Raw genomic sequence first — 21,106 nt, 5'->3', positions numbered from 1 at the left:
ATAAAACAAAGGGGGGAAATTCAAGCATCACATAAGCACATAATTCCCACCTAGAGTTTGCATGATGGCCTGCAAGTATTATGACCAAAGGCATATCACTATATATATTTTTATTGAAATTAAAGCACATATTATACGTTTATAAATAAGACAGTGCTCTTTAAAAACAGAGTAACAATACATAGTTCAACACGAAAAAGCAGGTTGTGACCTTTAGAAATTATCACTTCATATAGTGAAGACATTCAATAAATACAAATGTTTCGTCAACGTCTTTTATCTACAAAAGTTTTGTCAATAGGGACAGATGTATAGCAGATAAGATGCTTCTTTAAATATAAATAAATCAGCTGTATATGATAATTATAAAACCAGTTCAGAAAGGATGTTTTCAGTTATTTCTTATCATGTCTTATGAATGTTATAAACCCTAATATCCATAACCCTGATGATAGCCATCCTGATAGCCGTGGTGGTAACCGTAGCCACCGTACTCATCTTCTGGGCAGCGCATACCTAGAGACTGCTGGATGGCCATTTCCTGTCTGCGGAGCTGCATGGAGTCGATCAAGTCATAGATGATGGCCATGGACCACATGGGAGACGGGTACCAGGACTTGACGTTTCCATCTTTTCCCACCAGCAGCATGGAGAAGTATTCAGGGCTGATCTGGAAATAGTTTCTAATGTCCCGCACTAGACTGGCAGATATCCCCTCACGCTCCACCGTTGCACTTCCTGAAACAGATACACGTGTCATGGGTGTCAGAAACAGGTGTGCCCCATGCAGATAAACAAAATATGGTGGAGATACAGGAAGTTCTGCCATTTGTGCAGCAGAAATGACTTAATGGGATACTGAACTTTACAATATTTGATAGATTTGAGTTTGGTGTGTAATGCAAAAGTTTATTTACATTTTTTTTTTTTTACATCTACACTACCGTTTAAAAGTTTTGGGTCAGTGAGATTTGATTTTTTTTGTTTTAAAAACAAATCTTTAATACTCCACAAGGAAACATTTATTTGATCAAAAATACAGTAAAAACAGTAAATATTACAATTTCAAACAACTTTTTTCTATTTCATGATATTTTAAAGTGTAATTTCTGTGATGGCAAAGCTGAACTTTCACCATCTTTACTCCAGTTTTCAGTGTCACATGATCCTTCAGTAATCATTCTAATATGCTGATTTGGTGCTCAAGAAACATTAATTTTTTATCAATGTGGAAAACAGTTGAAAAGAACAGAATTTATTTGAAATAGAAATCTTTTGTAGCATTATAAATGTACTGTCACCTTTGATCAATTTAATGCACCCTTGCCCAATAAATGTATTCAGTTCTTATGACATCAAGGCTAGATTATTGTAATGCTATTATGGGTGGTTGCCCTGCACGCTTAATAAACAAACTACAGCTCATCCAAAACGCAGCAGCTCGAGTTCTTACCAGTACCAGGAAGTATGACCATATTAGCCCGGTTCTGTCGACACTGCATTTGCTCCCTATTAAACACAGTATACATTTTAAAATATTGCTGATTACTTACAAAGTACTAAATGGTTAGGTCCCTAGTACTTGAGCGAGCTCTTAACGCATTACAGTCCGTCACGTCTATTGCGATCTCAAAATTCTGGCCAGTTGATAATACCTAGAATATCAAAATCAACTGCTGGTGGTATATCCTTTTCCTATTTAGCACCAAAACTTTGGAACAATCTTCCTAACATTGTCCGGTAAGCAGACACACTTTGTCAGTTCAAATCTAGACTAAAAACACATTTGGCCAAGCATATACATAATAACACATTATAGACTTCTATAATTCAATGTGAGGCTGCATAGTTTAGATCAGCCGGAACCGGGAACACTTCCCATAAATCCCAGAGGTGTCAATTCCAGGGGTCAGAAAGGAAAAAGTCCTGCCATATGTTTATTCCACCCATTACTCAGCCAGCTGATTTAACTAATTAGTTCTATCTCCTGGCTGAAAAACTGTGCTAATTAGCAAATCCAGGTGATTGGAACAAAATACTGAGGAGGAATTTTACTTTCTGAACCTGGACTTGACACCTCTGATAAATCCTGATGTACTTAGTACATCATAAGAAGGATGGCGTCTACGCTAATATTAGTCTGTCTGTTTATTCCGAGGTTTACCGCAGTCCGCCGGATCCAGGCCGTATCCAGATCTGATGAAAGACCTGCGCCTGGACACGACGACAACGCAGTCCTGAAGTGTCAACTAGTCTCTCCACTGTGAAGGCCTCCTTCCCTTTACCTCTGTACAGATAAAACGTTGTCAAGATAATTCCGGTTCGCGTGGCTATGCCGACGCGAAAAAAAAAAAAAAATTTATATATTATAAATTCTTAAGACCAGACAAGTAGTTTGTTGAGGGTTGATTTGTGAAGAAGGACTACACGCCTGCGCAGATATATATTCAAACTCGCATACCTATCGACTGAACACGTGATGCGCATGTGCGCAGGTTTGTATTTTTGAGGCAGAGATAACGGTCAGTTTTGTGCAGAGATAACGGATAATCGCTTGCAACTTCGAATCTATTTCAGGGAGTGCGTTCTCGAGACACCAGGCACTGTTTTATGCGGATGGGCGGCCGTTAAGGGTTTTTCTGGAAGAACGGTGTCGTGTTAGCGGCCCCTAAGTTAATGACTAATGATCTTTGCAACGGAAGTTAATCAATCAAAACTATCTTTAGCTTGACAATAACTTTATCCTAGAGCTGTGGTAAAGCCTAAACAATCTGTTACGGTAATTTCTATTATCACTGTAAAGCTGCTTTGAAACAATCCATACTATTAATAGCGCTTTATATATGAAGGTGACTTATGGAAAAAAAAAAACGTACTGACTCCAAAATCTTTGATTTCATGGGAAAAATAATTTATACAAAGGATCACATATATACAAATGTATTTACACTGCTGTTCAAAAGTTTGGGGTCGTTAAGATTTTTAATGTTTTTAAAAGTCTCTTTTTAAATGTTTTTAAAAGTCTTTTTAAGTCTCTTCTGCTCACCAAGGCTGCATTTATTTGATTAAAAATACAAACAAACCCAGTAATATTGTGAAATATTATTTCAATGTAAAACAGCTGTTTTCTATGTGAATATATAGTAAAGTATAATTTATTAGTGATCAAAGCTGAATTTTTAGCATCATTACTCCATTCTTCAGTGTCACATGATCCTTCAGAAATCACTCTAATATGATGAGTTGATGCTCAAGAAACATTTATGATTATTATCAGTGTTGAAAACAGTTGTGTACCATTTTTTTAGGATTCTTTAGGATTCTCGAACAGAAAGTTAAAAACAACAGCATTTATTCGAAATAGAATCTTTTATAACATTATAAATGTCTTTACTGTCACTTTTGATCAATTTATTTCCTCCTTGTTGAATAAAAGTATTGATTTATTTTATTTATTTCCCCAAAAAAATAAAATAAAAATTCTTACTGACCCCAAAGTTTTGAACGGTAGTGTTTAATGTTACAAAAGATTCTATTTCATATAAATGCTGTTCTTTTGAACTTTCTGTTTATCAAAGAATCTTGAAATAAAAATGTAAATAACTGTTTTCAACATTGATAATAATGAGAAATGTTTCTTGAGCATCAAATCACATTTGATTTCTGAAGGATCATGTGACACTGAAGAATGGAAAATTCAGCTTTGATCACAGGAATAAATTACACTTTATTATATATTCACATAGAAAACAGCTGTTTTACATGGAAATAATATTTCACAATATTACTGGGTTTGTTTTGTATTTTTAATCAAATAAATGCAGCCTTGGTGAGCAGAAGAGACTTCTTTTAAAAACATTAATAATCTTGCCGACCCCAAACTTTTGAACGGCAGTGTATATATATATATATATATATATATATATATATATATAAAGGATATATATATATATATATATATATATATATATATATATATATACGTATATATGTATATAATGTGGTGGGGAGGTCCTTCAAAATGGAGAAAATATGATTTCTTGGATGTTTAGTAACATTTTGAAAAGATAAAATAAATAAATATGATCTATTGGTCAACCAACTTTCCTTCCATTTATTCATCTTTTTTCAAAACTAAATAACACTGACCGTCTCTAAATGAAGAGCTTTTTAATATAGTAATAAACATCTTTGACAAAACATTTTCAAATAGAAACCAGATTTCATTTTATAAAACCAACATGTTTTTCATCAGATATTGACATAGCTTTCATCTTACATAGAAGACTTGAGTTCCACCACTCTAAATACAGCTCACAGAATCACTGTTTGATCTGAATGTATCAGACAGATGCTGATGCACAAGGGCCTGGATGCCAATGAAGGCAAAGCTTTCTGAAGTTTCAACAATGATGGAAAATATGTAAACACCTGAGCCCTCTTTCATTTCTGTCCTGCAAAATATAATTCCTGTGGGAACTGTTTTGACATTTCTGAGCCCGGCCGGAGCTGGAGAGGCTGACTCATGCAGGGAGGCGCCAGAAACCAGAGGCTACTGGCTACTTTTGACTGACAAAAAAGCAGCCAATGTCAACACAACACCACCGCTCTCATCTAATGTGCTGATTAACCCTTAACACACTTACCAAACACCTAGCTGCTGTGACAGCTACAGGTATGCATTTCATATTTTCATACAAGTGACCACAATAAATAAGTATCTGGGTCAGCTGATATTTTAAACTGCTTTTTAAACCATTACTACAAATGTTTACATACACGTTAATAGAGCTTTTCGCACCACAAAGTCTATATATAATAGGATTATTTTAGGAGCACTCTTAAAAATAAAGATCACAAAAGGAGGTAGAAGATCCAATTTGGGTCCCCTAAATAACCTTTAAAGGGTCACTCCACCCATTTGCATTAAGATTTCCATTGTTAGAAATCCAGTCATACTATTGAATGGTCGTGCAAACCTCTTTCATTTTCCCCTGAGACGAGAGAAATCCTCCATTTACCTTTTTCACTTCCTCCTACAATGACGCAAAAATCGTCATTTTACGTCATCGTAGGAGGAAGTGTAAAAGGGGGGGGGGTTTCTGTGAAGACTACAAGCACTAGTTCCACCCTTTCAAACCCGCCCATAGGGGGTTGGACCTAATGCGCTAACAGACCTATCACAGATCAGTGCCAGTGGGTTAGATTTCACCGGGAGAAACTTTTTGAAAATATGGACGAAGGTACTGAATACACAGGCGGATGCATTATGGAGGATCTGGATTTTGACGAAGTTATGGTAGAAACGGATGTTCGTGGCTACCTTTATGAGCCACAGTATAGCGACGAGCAGCTGAGGGCTATGGAGGAACAGGAGGCGGCTGAAGCTGCTGTCACCACAGCCGATGCAGACGATCTGCCTGCCGCGGACGAGGAGCCCGCAATGCCTCGAGCTGGGGCAGATTGGTGCCTGTGCTCTCACTGTGTGCCAATGGACACAGAACAAGAGTCTGTCTGCTGCCGAGAATTCCAGCGGTGCTACGGAATCGGACGTGTGTGTTGTTGCTCACCCGAGTTTCGCACCCCATATGGATAGCGGCATCCTGGAGACCTACTTCAGAATACCTAAGGTCAACTGGCAACGTCAGCCAAAGCCTACAGGGTCAAATGGTCGTCTTTCTGTAAAGTACGTTTATTTTCATTTTGTTAACAATGCACTATGGGGATTGTTGTCTACAATCCACAAGCACTAAAAAGTCATTTTCTGCCTTTTATCGGCCAAGATGGTCCCAAATTAGAAATTTATGATACTATTCTACTTCATATATGACCCACTTTCAATACATATTCATGTCTCCACCGGTGGAATGACCCTTTAAGCAAACAGTACCAGTGTTGGGAGTAACGCGTTACAAAATTAATGCATTACAGTAACATATTACGTTTTGCTGTAACGCAGTAGTGTAAGGCATTACTAATCAATTTTCAGTAATATTTTACTCGGTACATGTTCGGTAAGGCTTGCGTTACAACAGACTTTTAGTTTTAATTGTAAAAAAAAAAAAACTGCAAGACCGCCAGAACTTAACGAATAAAAGATGCAAGTAGCTAAATTACCTGTTCGTGGTCAGTCAATAGCCGCGTGTGGTGTCCAAGTCTGTAATTAAAGACTAAATGGCAGCGTCTGATATATTTGTATAGCGATTTATTTTGTACAGGAGTGCCGTGAGGTATGATTTCGGCCTCTGTGCTCGCGCTCGCCGGAGGAAAAGCGGCTAATGGTGAAGATGGCATGAAGAAGACTACATTCGCGAGATGGACGTATGCGCATTAGGCTATTCGTTCTGTGTTTTCTTTCTAAACAGTTAGGCTATGTTTATGTGGTATTTTTCATGTTTTCATCACGCAATCATGTTTTTGATGCGGTGGTGACGCGTTCATTTAAGGGCGGCGGCGCTGCCGATAAAGCACCTAAAAGCTGTCACAAAGAACCGGCAAAAGCAATGATTATGAATATGTCAAATATAGCAAGGAGACATGTTGATTGTTTATTAATAAAGTCAAGATGAAGTTGACGATGCTGACTCGCGATCTTCGCAGTAGTGAATGCACCAGAGAGAAATGCACATTTCATTTCATAAGCAGAGAGCAGTCTGTTTTCTTTCGTTTTGAATTGTTCTGTTTACAAGTAGACATTTCAATATAGATATATTTTTCAAGTCCGTACAATTAATACAAAACGAAATTCACTTTAAAGAAAGGCTTCGTGTCTTCTGTAAGGTGTCTGTGAAAGTTTTAAAGCAGTCTTTTAGTGCCGCATCAGAGCGGTCGCGTGCGTAACGGAGAACTGTCACGTCTGTAACATTGTTTTTTCCTCATAAATGCGAACACGAAAAATAAAATAAAATAAATATTTTATGTTCTGTGGAGAGCCAACCCTTCTTCATTAGATTTGCGCAGTGTAATTCACAGAATTACAACAACAAAACAAAAATCGTTGCCTCCTAAAAGTTAAAGATTTTTTTTTGTTTTTTGTTTGGTATTAATGCATTTTCTGAGAATTTATATAATTAGGCCTATATAAGTTTTGACTGCAAGTCTGCAAATGTCATGTCCATAACGCTGGAATTCCCAAATTTTAAATAATTTATCCTCAACTAGTTTTGTGGTGTAGGTCTACATATTTTATAATGTTAAGTTAACTTCAAATAATACTAATAGTAATTTAAAGATGAAGTAGCATATTGGATCTGGACGGTATGGATAACGCTGGGAGTTGGAAGGGGTGTGTCGCGATTCTGCAGGTTCGTGGATCTGAGTGTCGCGATTTCGGTTTCATATCGCATATCGTTACTTACAGCCCTAGTCATTTTAGAATGTTAAGTTCTACTTCTGTATAGTTATTTTGGTGAAAGTAACTCAAAAGTAATACAGGAGTAATGTAACGCCTTACAATTCTGAGACAGTAATATTGTAAGGTAATGAATTACTTTTAAATAACAGTAACAAGTAATATATAATGTATTACAGTTTGGAAGTAACTTGCACAACACTGAACAGTACTTAAAATAACCTTTTTTTCTTAGTGGAAAGAACATTTTTCTAATCTCAAAAACCATTTCCCACAGTAAATAACCTGTTGTGCAGTGGAAAGGTTCATCATGGAACAAATGATGCCAAAAAAGAACCTTTCATTTTAAAGAGTGTAGACGGAAATGTCAAATCTTTTTTTGTTAGCGTTTCAGCGGTAGTGGTCTTACCATTGATGGGATAAAGCTCTAACACTCCTCCCATGTCTATCAGATCTGTCCCCACCAGCTTCAGTATTGATACATGGCGAAGACCTGCAAATCGACCAACACAAAAGGAATTGTAAGGTTAAAGTGCAACAGACTAAAAATCTAAACACCCCTCTGATTCTTCAAATGTTCCCCTGTTGACATTTAGGCTGTTTAAGGGCATGTCTGTGGCTTAACAGTTGCTAATGGAATATGTGGGTGATGTAATAACATTATTTGAAGACACTTTCACACCACCTAAATTATACACATTATTATTTACAGGTGACACAAATCATACGTCATGTGAAATATGAAGCAGCTGTTTTTTTTTTTGTAAGTTGCTAAACAAGTTGTTAAATTGCTATTATTTACTATTTTATATACAACTAGGAACATCTCTATGATTTCCACACTCATTTCATGTGGAATGGGCTTCTTCTGGACAAAGAACATGAGGTTACACCTCACTATTAGCTGTTCCAGGTGTGGTCACTGGCCGTGGTCAACACTTAGACCAATAGGTATGGAACTGGCTAGAAAACAACTACTAAATATTCATTCTTGAAAATAAGTCAAATCCACATAGTCTATGCAAAGCTATAATATAAAAAGGAGGTACTCAAGATCTTGCTGCAATGATGTTTAAATGCTTTCTTGGACAAGATACAAAATGGCAAACATTCACTGCTGTTGTGTCAAGCTTATTTAGTGGGAAACATTTCTGACTGTAAGTATCGTAGGGAATACACGTGGTTCTTGGGAATAATACCAAGAAAAATTCCAAATCCATCAGTTGAGTTTATAAGAACTGGTTTGGTCTGAACTACAGTAACAACGATCTGGTTTCAATCTTCGCTGAGTGACAAGAGAAAATCAATGTGAGATATTATCTTGGCAAACTTGAGACATGAGAAAGAAACATATGCAAACCCTGCGGTTAAAAAGATCAATTAGTAGTAAGAGTCCCTAAAGAATAACTACCCCTGCAATAATGTGGTCTGGTAATTTTATCAAAATTCTCCTTCAATGACATCACATAGTTTAGTGATTATCATGCTTACCCAGGTTGCACGCCTGACTGGTCAGTGCATAGAGTTGTTGTTGATAGGCCCATTCCTCATCATTTGGTGCAGATATGACAAACAACCTACGTCTCCAGCGGAACCTTTGTGATGATAGAACAAAATCATTAGATCAATGCAGGCGTGCCGCGCGGATTAATGCATAAGCAAATCTAGGTTGTAGCAATGGGCCCACCTGATCAGGCGGCCTCTGTTCAGCGGTTTTTGCAAATATTTTCTGATCTAGTTCTACATTACTAGTAATTCGTAGTGTTACTGGATAGAAGTTTTAAAATAACAGACAATTGATGAACACTCAGCGCACCTGCAAAATTTTACGGTTACCAATGCAAGTGGGGAGCACTCGTTTTCTAAACTGGTGCTTGTCAAGAACAGGTACTGTTACTCTGACAATGACCAACGCCATTGAATCAAAGCGCTGTCCATCACTGCCTTATTTACTGCCCATTAATAAAAAATTAATTTGACAATGCTCAACACAGTTGGATCAGAGCCCGGTCAATGCTTTGGCAATGTAAAGCCTGTTTACCATGCCAAAAACGCTACTTGAATCTGAATTTGTCAATACAGGGGGATTTTCAATTTTCAAACAGGGGGAGGGACCACAGACCAGATTTCTGTTCATGGTATATGAACACTCAATTATATATTTTAAAATATAGCCCTGGTCGCACATAGTCAGTTTTCTGATTACTTTTGTGTGACTGATCAAGCTATTATATGTAGCTGAGTAACAAAATGCTTTCTCTGATTTGACTAACAAATTATGCAAAAACTTACACTTCAAATTAACTGAACAAAAAACAATCTCAACTTTGACAAAAAGTAGTCTAATAATGTCTAAATATATATCCAAATGCAAAACCTAATATGAGTTATGTCTGAAAACAATGTTCCAAGCAACTAGGGAATACACAGCAATGTTTAAATATAGGCATACAGCTATCTAGTGGCTACACCATGTTAATACAGATAACAAATAGTGCATAACTTAGAGGTAAATATTTGTAAAATCCCTTATATAGCATTTATCATATGGTATTTATTTCTGTTTTCACTGGTCCCCCTGACTGGTTCTTGGTCCCCTCTGCACCACCCCATTTAAAAATTCCAGCAGAGATTCAATCAATCACATTCGAATAGCCATTATCAGTTATATTTTAATCACTAAGATTTATGATGACTGTTATTGATACAACATTTGAGTCATTCACATGTGTGTAAATGTTTTATTTCATATACTATTTGGGAGAGATTTACTTGACAGATTAAATGTAACCATATATTGAACATTTTAGATCTTACCTAACAGATAAAGTTAAACCAAACTTTTTTGAACAGCTTTTATAAAATGATATGTCGGTTAGCATGGTCTGGTTAACTCTTGGTAGATTTTTGTAACTACACCATCTGGACCATCTGACAAATACATTATTGTTAATATTTTTACATGTGTTTTTCCTCTTTGTCTGTATAAAAAAATGGAAATAAATAGATTTTTTTTTTCAAATTTATGTGTGAAATGGTATGAATTGTATTCAGTCCTTTGAGATCCCCCTGTGAGCCCTGGCTCCGACACAGCACAATTTCAACAGAAAAAACTCTACCTGGAAAGGAAGTTCTCCAATGATCTTGGCTTGTCTTCTTTTTTACACGTCACCCCATCACGTTTCTGTTGTTCCATGTCTCTGATGCGCGAGGAAAACGTGTCGATGTAGTCAAAAACAGCCTTCATTGCAATTGGCACTTCATAGTATTGCTGGAAATAATAAAAAGAGATACAACTTAGAGAAATATACAGCCTCATACAGGGTTAGAAACCGAATACCTTTACAAGTAAGGGGATTTTCTCAATAGGTTCTGAGCAGCCAAGAATGCTAAACCTAAAATGATGTGTCAAATTGACGGAGCTGTGAAGAATTCTTGACATTTTTCTGCAAACCACAACAAATATGCTGTTCAAGCAAGAATGCAATGCAAAACTCAACATCCAATATCACATTTATTCTGTGGAAGCTATACTGTAAATAGACACCCATTTTATTATTGTGTTTAAACTGTATTATTTAATTTTATTATTTATTATACTTTGCATTATTATTTTTAATATAATTGATATTTAATATTTATTATTACACTAATATTTATACTTAATTTATTATGTAAACACCTACACTTAATGCAAATGCTACATTATTTTATTTGTTTTATATTGACCATTACATCAAATACAGCTCATGAAGGCACTGAATTAAATTACTTTAGATGTTAAAACATGTTCTCATAACAAAGAGTAAAACTAATTTACAAGGACTGTGATAATCTGTTTTTATTTGTGGGCAGTTTATGTATAGTCAGCTATGTCAACATTCAGCTCTCACAACTCTATCTACAGTGCTTAGCATAAGTGAACACACCCATGCTAAAGTTGACTAAAAAGAGGAATACATAATCATCTTTTGGAAATTGATCTTAATACCTTAATTTAAAAAATGAGGAAAAAATCAAACCTTTAAGGACACCAATTTTCTTTGTGAATGAATAATGTATCGTAAATAAATAAATGTTCTTCCTTAAAATACAGGTTGCATAAGTCAGGACACCCCTATGTTAAATTCCCATAGATGGAGGCATATTTTTATTTTTAAAGGCCAGTTGTTTCAATGATCCAGGATACTATGCATCCGGATAAAGTTCCCTTGGCCTTTGGAATTAAAATATCCCCACATCATCACACACCCTTCACATGGGGTACTTTCCATAAGATCATCTCTCAATGCAAATCAAACAGCTATTAGGCTCACTGAAATAAAACCATGCCAATCTCTAGGTATGGTGAAGGGTTTGTGATGATGTCAGGCTAATTTAATTCCAAAGGCCAAGGAAACTTTATCAGGATGCATAATATCCTGGATCCATGAAACAACTGGCCTTTAAAAATAAAAATCTGCCTCCATCTATGGGAATTTAACATAGGGGTGTCCTGACTTATGCAACCTGTATTTTAAGGAAGAACATTTATTTATTTACGATACATTATTCATTCACAAAGAAAATTGGTGTCCTCATTTTTTTAATTAAGGCATTAAGATCAATGTCCAAAAGATGATTTTTTTTATTCCTCTTTTTAGTCAACTTTAGCATGGGTGTGTTCACTTATGCCAAGCACTGTAAACTCTACATGCCCAGAATTAAATCAGCATTTGTGGGTGTCTCTGAGGATTTTCAATGCATTTTACTTTCTATCCACCTCCTGACTGCACAGTGGCTTCTTTGTTTATTCCAGCTGTCTGCAAACAGAACTCAGATTTGCACTGGCACACCTCACTGAAAAGCAGTGTGGAAGAAGAGAGCTTTAAAGCTGTGAAAATGTACTGCGTGCCATGTTACATGTCTTTTACCTTCGCTTTCATGTCCAGATCTGTGAGGATCATGTAGAAATCGTTGTAGGTCATTCCATACTCTTTCCTCAGCTCCGTGATGAGATCCTGGTTCTCCAAATCCTCCTGTCTCAAACCTTTCATGGGCTTGTCATTCTCTGCAAAGACGCCACACAAAATCCCACAGACTGATCAACCAACCAGAGAGATAAATACAGAAGATTACAGATGGCTCCACAGTCTGCTAGTTTTGTTTTGACTGCAGTTCAAAGAGACATGCGTGTCTTTCATAACATACAGTACGTAGAGCGACCCCTCCAGTGGGGCCAACGCCGGTAGAACTCAGGACACTGAGGCCCTCTGCTATATAAGAAGCCCAATGCTGTTCATGTTGTTTATCTAAACGGAAAATCACCAGACATGCAGTCTTTTAATGAATTGCTGCCGGGCCTTAGGGATGGCTGCTCTGTGTGTTTATTCTGGGAACATGGCTTCCTTTGCTCTAAAAGAGACAGATAAAAACAGAGCAACTCATGTGAAAGACCCTCTTTAGTCTGTGGAAACTCTGCGGGTGCATGAGACAGCACGGGAGGATGCGGCCAACCCAAAATATTTGTTTTCCTTTCCACAAAATCCAAAGAATTTCTCACTCTGATTTCTAGTGGACAACAAAAAAGATGGTTTAAGGCACTCCATTTTCAGCACGGGAGGTGAACTACAATCAAAAACGAATCAAAGCGGAGGCAAAATGGTATTTCTTCCAATAAACATTGGGTTTAATTAAATATGCTCTTTATTTATCACTCAGGGCAAAAATAAATAATAAGGAAGCTTTAGGCATATTTCCTACTCAATGACACAATATAAACAACAACTAGCAATCTTAATATAAAATATAAATAACTATAATTTTTAAATAATAATGATAAAACGAAACAGCCTTTCTGCAGAGTTACATCACAGAAATTACAAACGGAAAATGAAAGATTAAGTTTAGCCTCAGCAGTGCTCCTAATTATATATGCCTACCATAGCCACAGCAGAGAACCTTTAATTGTGGTTCAGGAACCGCTGATCATACAGTCAGTCATGTTTCCTTTCTAGTACCTCTGATGCTGCACCAGTCACAGTGAGCTGGCAGGCTATAAATGCTCAGAACGTGCCAGACAGTTATATGCGATCACAGAGAGCATTGTGTTCACTTTAGAGAGATGTTTATGAGCACCTGCTTTACTTCTATTTGTCCATCCTGTGGCAGCGAAAGTGACCACTCACACACAACTATGTGACACAGTCCAGACGGATGAGTATATGGAACAAAAGTCAAAGCAGTGACTCATTCAGAGGCAGTCCAGATTATGATGATTTCATTATTATTTCACAGCATTTTGTCTTAATACTTGTAGAATCTAATTGTGAGACGTCTGGAGAATTGACAACCAACAACCATTGAACAACATCATGACAGTGACAACCAGGGCTGCGCAAAATATGGGATAGAAGAATTGGCTTGATTTAAAAAAAAAACATTTTTTAACTTGGCTTTTTTTAAAACAGTTAAAATTACAACTATATGAATTTCAATTCATTTCAAATCTACTTACATTACAATTCAAATTGTGGATGCAATTCTGCATCCTGCATCAAAAACAGGAATCGAATAGGAATTTAAATGGCATTTTCAATTCAATTCTGAATGGCGCAGGTAGAATTCAAAGCAAATTTTCGGATAAAACTCTGGTGTTAATTAACTTTTGGAGTAGTGGATCAAAACTCAGAAATGAAGAAATTATAAGAGTAGAGTAATGTATGCTATATCTACACTCCTTACAAAACTGTCTCGCCTGCCAAGAACTGACTGCTGTTGCTGAGCTAAAACTCTCCAGTCAGAATATCAGCTACAAAGGAAACAGACATTTTCCCATGTCTTGGATAATGAACAAGAGAGAATAGCGTGCCATGGCAGACTCTGCTACCAATCTTCCATTTGATTCGTCTAGCAGCATTCTGTGACACTTGAACAAGCACCATTCACTCCATTCCATTCCCAGACCAAACTTCAAGTTCCTCTGCTGTGAGTTTTTGTGTCATATGAGGTCATAATCTGGAAAAGTGCTTCCCTAACTTACAAGTGAGTGCCAACTGTTGGATAAAAGGCCCTTTTTGTTTGCCATACAATTAATAGCTCTAAATCTCCAGCATAAGAAAATGGCTTGCGTTTATCATATCTATCCTCGGCCTGATCATTCATAGCTGCATGTCACAACTAGAAAAGCTCTCAAAGAAGAGAAAACAGTTGTTCTTTTTTTATGAACGTTGCAGGATTTTATGATGGGTGGCCTGAGTTCAGTTTGGCTCTTCTAAATGGATAGAATGCTTTGACCGGAACTTCCATAACCTGCGCTTAAATGTCCATATGTCAACCATGACATGGATTCTCAGCAGTTACTGTTTAAGAATGAGGAAAGTAAAACAATAGAAAAAGAAAACAGGAAAAATGCATGCAGTGATGAAAACCTTGAAAATCATTTTGTAAGAGTTATGCTAACTGAAATGATGGTGGTGGTTTGAATAATATGTAAAAAATCAAAAGTGGCTTACCAAGTTGATAATGATCTATCTTCATGCTGCTGTTTGTAAGTGTGCCAAAGATGGTGATGATGGAGACTTTTCTGATTGCCATCTCACACACATGTTCCAAGTATTCATCCCTCTGCTGAACATACATGTTGTTCTCCTCTGTTGGAGAGGTGATCAACTGAAGTAAAGGGTTTAAAACAGAAGAACATTAAATAATATTATAATAAAGAAATCCACATTTCTAAATCAGACTACTTACAAAGCTACTCACAATTAGTCTCCTTCTTCTTTCAAAATAGTCCAAAAAGTTTGCCAGAGCTCCTTTAGGTGGTGGAGGCGGTGGTGGTGGTCTCTTTGTTGGTTTCTGATACTCTTCTTTCTCATGGATCTTTGAAACTTTCTTTCCATTTTTCTTACTGCCCTTTCCATCCTTTCCCCTCCTCTCCGCCTTGTCTTTCTTGGACAACTTTTTCTTCTTTTTATCTGTCTTGCTCTTGCCTTTCTTGACAGGCACAATCTCTTCCTCCTTCTCTTCAGGATAGCCATCGGTGGGCCCACCTACATCATATTTCTCCTCATAAGCATTGCTAATTTCCTTATCGCCATTCTTTGTCTTCGTAGGCTTAACTTTAGGTGGTTTGTGTTGTGTAGGTATAATGTTGGTATGTCTGTGGTTGTATTCTTTTTTATCAGTGCGGTTGTCCCTGTATTTTGCTGTGTCAGCCTTGGTGTAGACGGGAAGTGTCGTGGGTGAGGTTGTCTGGTATCTGTCCCTTCGGTTGTAATAGTAAGGCTCGGCGGTGGTCTTGTGGGCTGGGATCCATTGTGGGGTAGTATGAGCTCTGGTCGTCCTTGGAGTGGTGGTGGCTCGCGTTGTGGTCGGCCGTGTTGTTGTCGTTGTTGTGGTGGTGGATCGAGTTGTAGTTGGGGGACGTGTGGTGGTGGTAGTTTCTTTCGTAGTGGTTGTTGGTTTTGTTGGAGTTGTTGTTGTGGTCGGTCTTCGCATGGGTTTCCACTCCTCTCTTCTCCTCTCTGTTGGTGGGTCCATTCGGGAGTCAGTGCTTGGGACACCCTCCACCACCTGACCCTCCACCCCAGCCCCTTTACACTTCTGCACAAAGCCTTTCTGCCTGACTTTCTCCATTTTGCGCATAGGCGACTGGTCGATAACTTCATACATCGCTTCCAGTCTGACAGGGTATGGGTAGCGCTCCTCAACCTGAAGCGTCTTCTTAAGAAGGACCATCCCAAACTTTCCTTTCTCTAATTTAAGAATGTTCATGAGCCTGGGAATAAGAGTAGTATCCAACGGCTCTTCCATCACTTTGCCTTCATTAGTAATGCGTCTTATTTTCCCACCCAACTCCCCTTCCTGGTGAAAAATGACAATCTGATGCACGTGCCGCTCTGCCAACTCACAATAAACCTCTGGTTTAAGAAGACTCATCATCAATCTGTAGTAACCATCAGAGTCGTGGGGTGCAGAAATAACCAGCAGGCGATTTTTCCCCGCAAATGACGCCAATAAGTTTGGAGAACCGGCACTGTTTGGCATGCGGGATACTCTGGCCCTGGATCCAGGTGTTCCATCATCTTGCTGGATTGGATTCAAAGTCCCACCCTGTGCTGGTCTCCTTTGTACCAAGATTTTTCTGGATTGAACATTCCTGGTAACGTTTATACCTTCATCTCCCTGCAACTGCTGGCGTCTATCATTGATCCATGAAGAAGTATGTGTTCTGATAATCTGACCCTGTCGTGATTTGTTTTGTCTTGCTCGTCTTACGGACAGCAGTCTGAGTTTTGCTTGTTTATCGGTCGGGCTGCTCTCTGACACGTAAACAGCCCATGTAAACAGACACAAAACACCGAAACCAAGCATGTACCTTCCCCTCATGTTTGAAAACTTCAGAAATACTTAAGTCAGTAGAAAGATACAATCCAGTAAATAGTCATACGATCCGATGTAGCCTATTCTCATAGAGTTTATAATTCTGATGCTCAGTGCAAAACGTGGTTTAAAGAAAAAAGTTTGTTAAAACCATCTTTATATACTTAACAAAGCAATAAAATTATTTCTTTAATAAAGACAAAAGTTATCGATCTTTGTTTACCTGTAAGTGCGTTTCGGAAACATTTGAACATTCAGCGCGACATATGGTTGATTCAAAGCAAAGGGGCATTGACTGCTGCCTAGCGCCAAATTTTCTCATTTCAGCGTTCCTATATTGAAAAACATATAATTCTTTAACCAACTGAAAATAGTCTCCATGAAGTCAAGCTCCGGTCCTTAGTCTTGAGAAGTTTGACACGCGCCACTTCAACACAATGCACGTCGCGAAAAATTAGGAGTCAGAAACAATTCCAAAAGTAGCCTACGGAAAACGCTCTGTGCAGCTCCTTATCACCAGAAGCTTTCCAGACATGTCAAAAAGTAACAGCACAGCAGCCTCCCTATCCTCTGACGAGCGCAGGGACCAACCCATGCAGCTGAGGGGTGCCAGTGCGCACAGATTTACTCATGAAAATGCAATCAGAATGAACCTTTACCTTAAAACTGGCTCTCAAATTCTAAAAATACAATAATCCCTTTGCGAGTGAACATTTTCTAAAAAGGTATATGTATAGGGGTCCATTTATACTGTGTGAGAAATATGCCTATAGCAAACCAAATACATGTATTATTTTGTCACTGTTCTAAAGCCAAATTAATCAAGTTCTTAAAATAGTATCTGGAAAACATTTTTTATTAAAAGTTGGCTGTATATATTTTGCCCTTTTATTGTAGCCTAATGTTAATTATAAATCTGAAGGAAACATTTTCAATAAATATTGTTTCAAGAAAGCAGTGCCCAAAGAGCAACTAAAGGTGACAATGGCGAGAAGATGGATTATGCCAAGACCTGACATTAGTTGTTGAATCTAAAATATTCTCAAATCATTGTTCATTTTCAAGGTCGTTTATTTTAGATTGATACATTGCACAGCTATTCAACAACTGGCAACCCATAGAAAATATCATGAAAAGCATGTAACTCTGGGAATCTATGATAGGGTCATATTTTATTCAGAGTAAAGAAAATAGCTTTAAATGTAAGTCTCTAGAGGATTGGGATCACAGAATATTTCACATTATACAGATTTTACATTCATAATCTTGAGACTGGAGCCAGTTCAGACTAATACAGCACTTTTTTGTTATCACAGCATAATTATATAAATAAACAATATGTAAATAATTCTAACAGTAACATAACTTTTTAATTATTCTTAATTAACATACGGCATAACATAACATAATGTTTTTAATGTGTTTTTTAAGTATCAAACTAACAGATCAAAATACTTTAACTTAACAATCTCAACAATTGAGATGTGTAATATGAAATTAAAGTCACGTGCTTTAACATATATACTCAGCACATGTTTGGCTCTGTGCCTTAAAACAGCCCCAGACATATCAGGCCTGGATGATGTAATTGGATTACAGCTGCTGAGGAGAATCCAGGGGGTATATAATGGTGGTAGGCCTACTGTATTTCTTACCCTTTAAAAGATAGGGTATGAATAATATACCAGCTGAGGAATAGGATCTTATCTAGCGAAACGATAGGTCATTTAAAAAAATTATATATATAATTTGTTTTTAAATGACCGATCGTTTCACTAGATAAGACCCTATTCCTCAGCTGTGATCGTGCACAGCCTGTGTTGAAGCACTTCAAAGACCTTTGAAACTGCATTGATTGTGACTTCAAAACGATGGTTGCCATTGAAGTCCATTATTCGAAGAAAAATCCAGAAATGTTTTCCTCAAAAAACTTCTCTTCCACTGAGGAAAGAAAGACATGGATATCTTGGATGGCATTGGGGTGAGAAAAATTATTAGGAAATTTTCATTTTGAGGTGAACTAATCCTTTAAATGATGGTAATCTCAGAAATGTGCAATTAAACTTATAAAACTTTACATCTTTGTGCCAATATAAGACATATTACTAATTAGGCCAAAAAGGAATCTGCAGACTTATCACACATTTTCTTTGCTAATCTGTGGAATTCTGAGAAATGTCAAAATGCTTAAAAAATAAAATAAAAAAGATTTAACATTGCATGATATTTAATAACAAACATGCAAGGGGTAGAGGATGTGTAGAACTTTGTAAATTATGTCCTTTTTTTCTTTTCTTTTTTTTTTAATTCTTGGAACATTTTGAGGAGTTCTGCGGACAGAAATTGTGTGTGGGCTCTCTACACAATACTTTAGCATTCATCTGAGCAGAGCTGAGGCATAAATATATAAGAATAAAAATAGACTTGCTTTGGGAAACACGATATAACTGAATGCCCTTTACAACAAAATAACTAAATAGCAGAAAACAAAAATGAGGGATATGAGGTTTGGAAGCTAAAATTCATCATCCAACCCTGATACAAGGAGACACCGGCAATATTCCCTTAATTTTACAGAGCTGTAATTGAAGATTGACAGTGTCCACCTCACAGTGGTGACTAAGAGTCCCCTGTTATTAGGTTTGATAGAAGAGGGTAGATGAAGCTAATTTGAAAACAGCCTGGATCAAATCCATTAAATTAACCACCTGAAGCATGGGATTCACCAGTATGCAGATCTTTTTAAAATTATGACAACATTTTCTAATTTAATATTTTATTGTATTATTTATTTAATTCAATCGGACATTAAGCACTTTGTCACGTCAAGTGTGAAATTGCTTTAATGAGACAAACGATTGATTAATAATGTTAAAATCACTCTTTTTATCGTTGGGCAACACTTCATATGCTTCATACAGTAGGCCTACTGCTCTCAGTAGCCTATAGTTACTATAGTTAAACACACCAATTTTAGAAGATATTAATGTCACAGAGAGTAATATGTGCTCTGTATGGCCATGACATTATGCACCCCCGCCCCTTTACAGCGCCCCTTGTTAGCGTTAAAATACACGCTCAGCGCCTGGCGTTTAAAAAACTCGGCGCTTTACGCCAGCTGCGTGAAAAAAACGCTTTGGTGGACACACGGCCTAATGTAAGATCTTACAGATTTATGAATAAACTGCTCGTTTTAAAACCTTTTCGGTCTACTTACATTAAGTTTTGACATCCGCTTCAAACAATACAATAGGCCTACAATCCTCAGGATAAACTCTCCAGTGAATGGTAATGTACGTCACGCAGTGATGCATTATGGGACGTGGGCGCCGTCTTCACAGGCACGATCTATGTTTACCCCATATAGACTGTAAAATTTACCTTTGGTATATAATAGTGGGTGTGTTTTACTAAAACGAGGTAAAATTGAAGAAGAACTGAAGTAATTGAGATGTTTATAGAAAAAGAGAAGGGACCCTACCGGGAGAAACTAAATGCCACGTTATTTGGACAAACAACGTTGATACTTATGATTTAGTTTTGGAGTTCGTTTTAGTAGCCTATGCTAAGTTGATTGCCATTGTACATAATGTTCTCGCTATTTGACCTGAGAAGCAGCTCTCATAGTTAATGTTAGCTTGCTATTTTCAGCATATGTTAAGTTTTCATAGATTGTGCAAGAAAAAAAAAGTTGTACATTTATCTGACGCTTTTATCCAAAGCAACTTACATTTGCTATATTTCAGAGGTCGCACGCCTGTGGAGCAAGAGCAACTAGGGGTGAAGTGTCTTGCTCAGGGACACATTGGTGTCTCACAGTGGATTCGAACCCTGGTCTCTCACCACAGAAGGCATGTGTCCTATCCACTGCGCCATCACCACACATAACTTTGTACATTACTTTATAATATCACAAGATGGGGTAACTTGTTAAATACAACTGTGCCTTATTGTCATCAGTTAATGTTGTTGACACATGTAAAAATGAGGGTATTTGGTAGTTTATTTTAAAATAGTTTGATGTATCTTCGCCCATCCCAGTTTATGTGATTTAAAGGGTCTTTGTGGATGCAATCAGAGTACAGAAACAGATAAGTAACTTAATGTATTTATTAAGCAGTTATATAAAAACATTTTTAAAAGGCATGTAAAAAGATGTACAGAATATTAAAGCAAATTGTTAAATTTGAATTTAAAATTGATTCATGCAATGTGGTCTGGCTTTATCATCTGCTAACATGAACCACAAATTCAACATCATTCATCAACTGTCCTCCTAGTCATCATGGAATATACAATACACAACCTCTTGCTTTGTACAACTTTTAACAAACGTAGTATGCAGTGGAGGACAATAACTAAGTAAGTTAAAGTTTTTCCTCCTGCTAAAAC

General features: G+C 37.1%; 1 protein-coding gene across 1 annotated transcript; it reads right to left on the bottom strand.

Moving 5' to 3' along the window:
* Positions 1-95: 95 nt before the first annotated feature.
* Positions 96-17,287, bottom strand: ccdc80 (coiled-coil domain containing 80). The gene is made up of 7 exons (XM_077216558.1): positions 15,095-17,287; positions 14,845-15,001; positions 12,265-12,401; positions 10,471-10,622; positions 8,843-8,946; positions 7,761-7,844; positions 96-738 (listed from the first exon to the last, which is right to left on the bottom strand). Exons 1-7 carry the CDS (start codon positions 16,718-16,720, stop codon positions 431-433), a joined length of 2,568 nt encoding a protein of 855 aa, XP_077072673.1. The 5' UTR covers positions 16,721-17,287; the 3' UTR covers positions 96-430.
* Between the last annotated feature and the right edge of the window lie 3,819 nt (positions 17,288-21,106).

This window comes from Siphateles boraxobius, unplaced genomic scaffold, assembly GCF_051911475.1.
Source record: "Siphateles boraxobius isolate OS27281-9 unplaced genomic scaffold, OSU_SipBor_1 7, whole genome shotgun sequence".
Lineage (NCBI taxonomy): Eukaryota > Metazoa > Chordata > Actinopteri > Cypriniformes > Leuciscidae > Siphateles > Siphateles boraxobius.
Note: the sequence above shows the minus strand (reverse complement) of the source record. Positions and strands in the feature narration are given on the sequence as shown.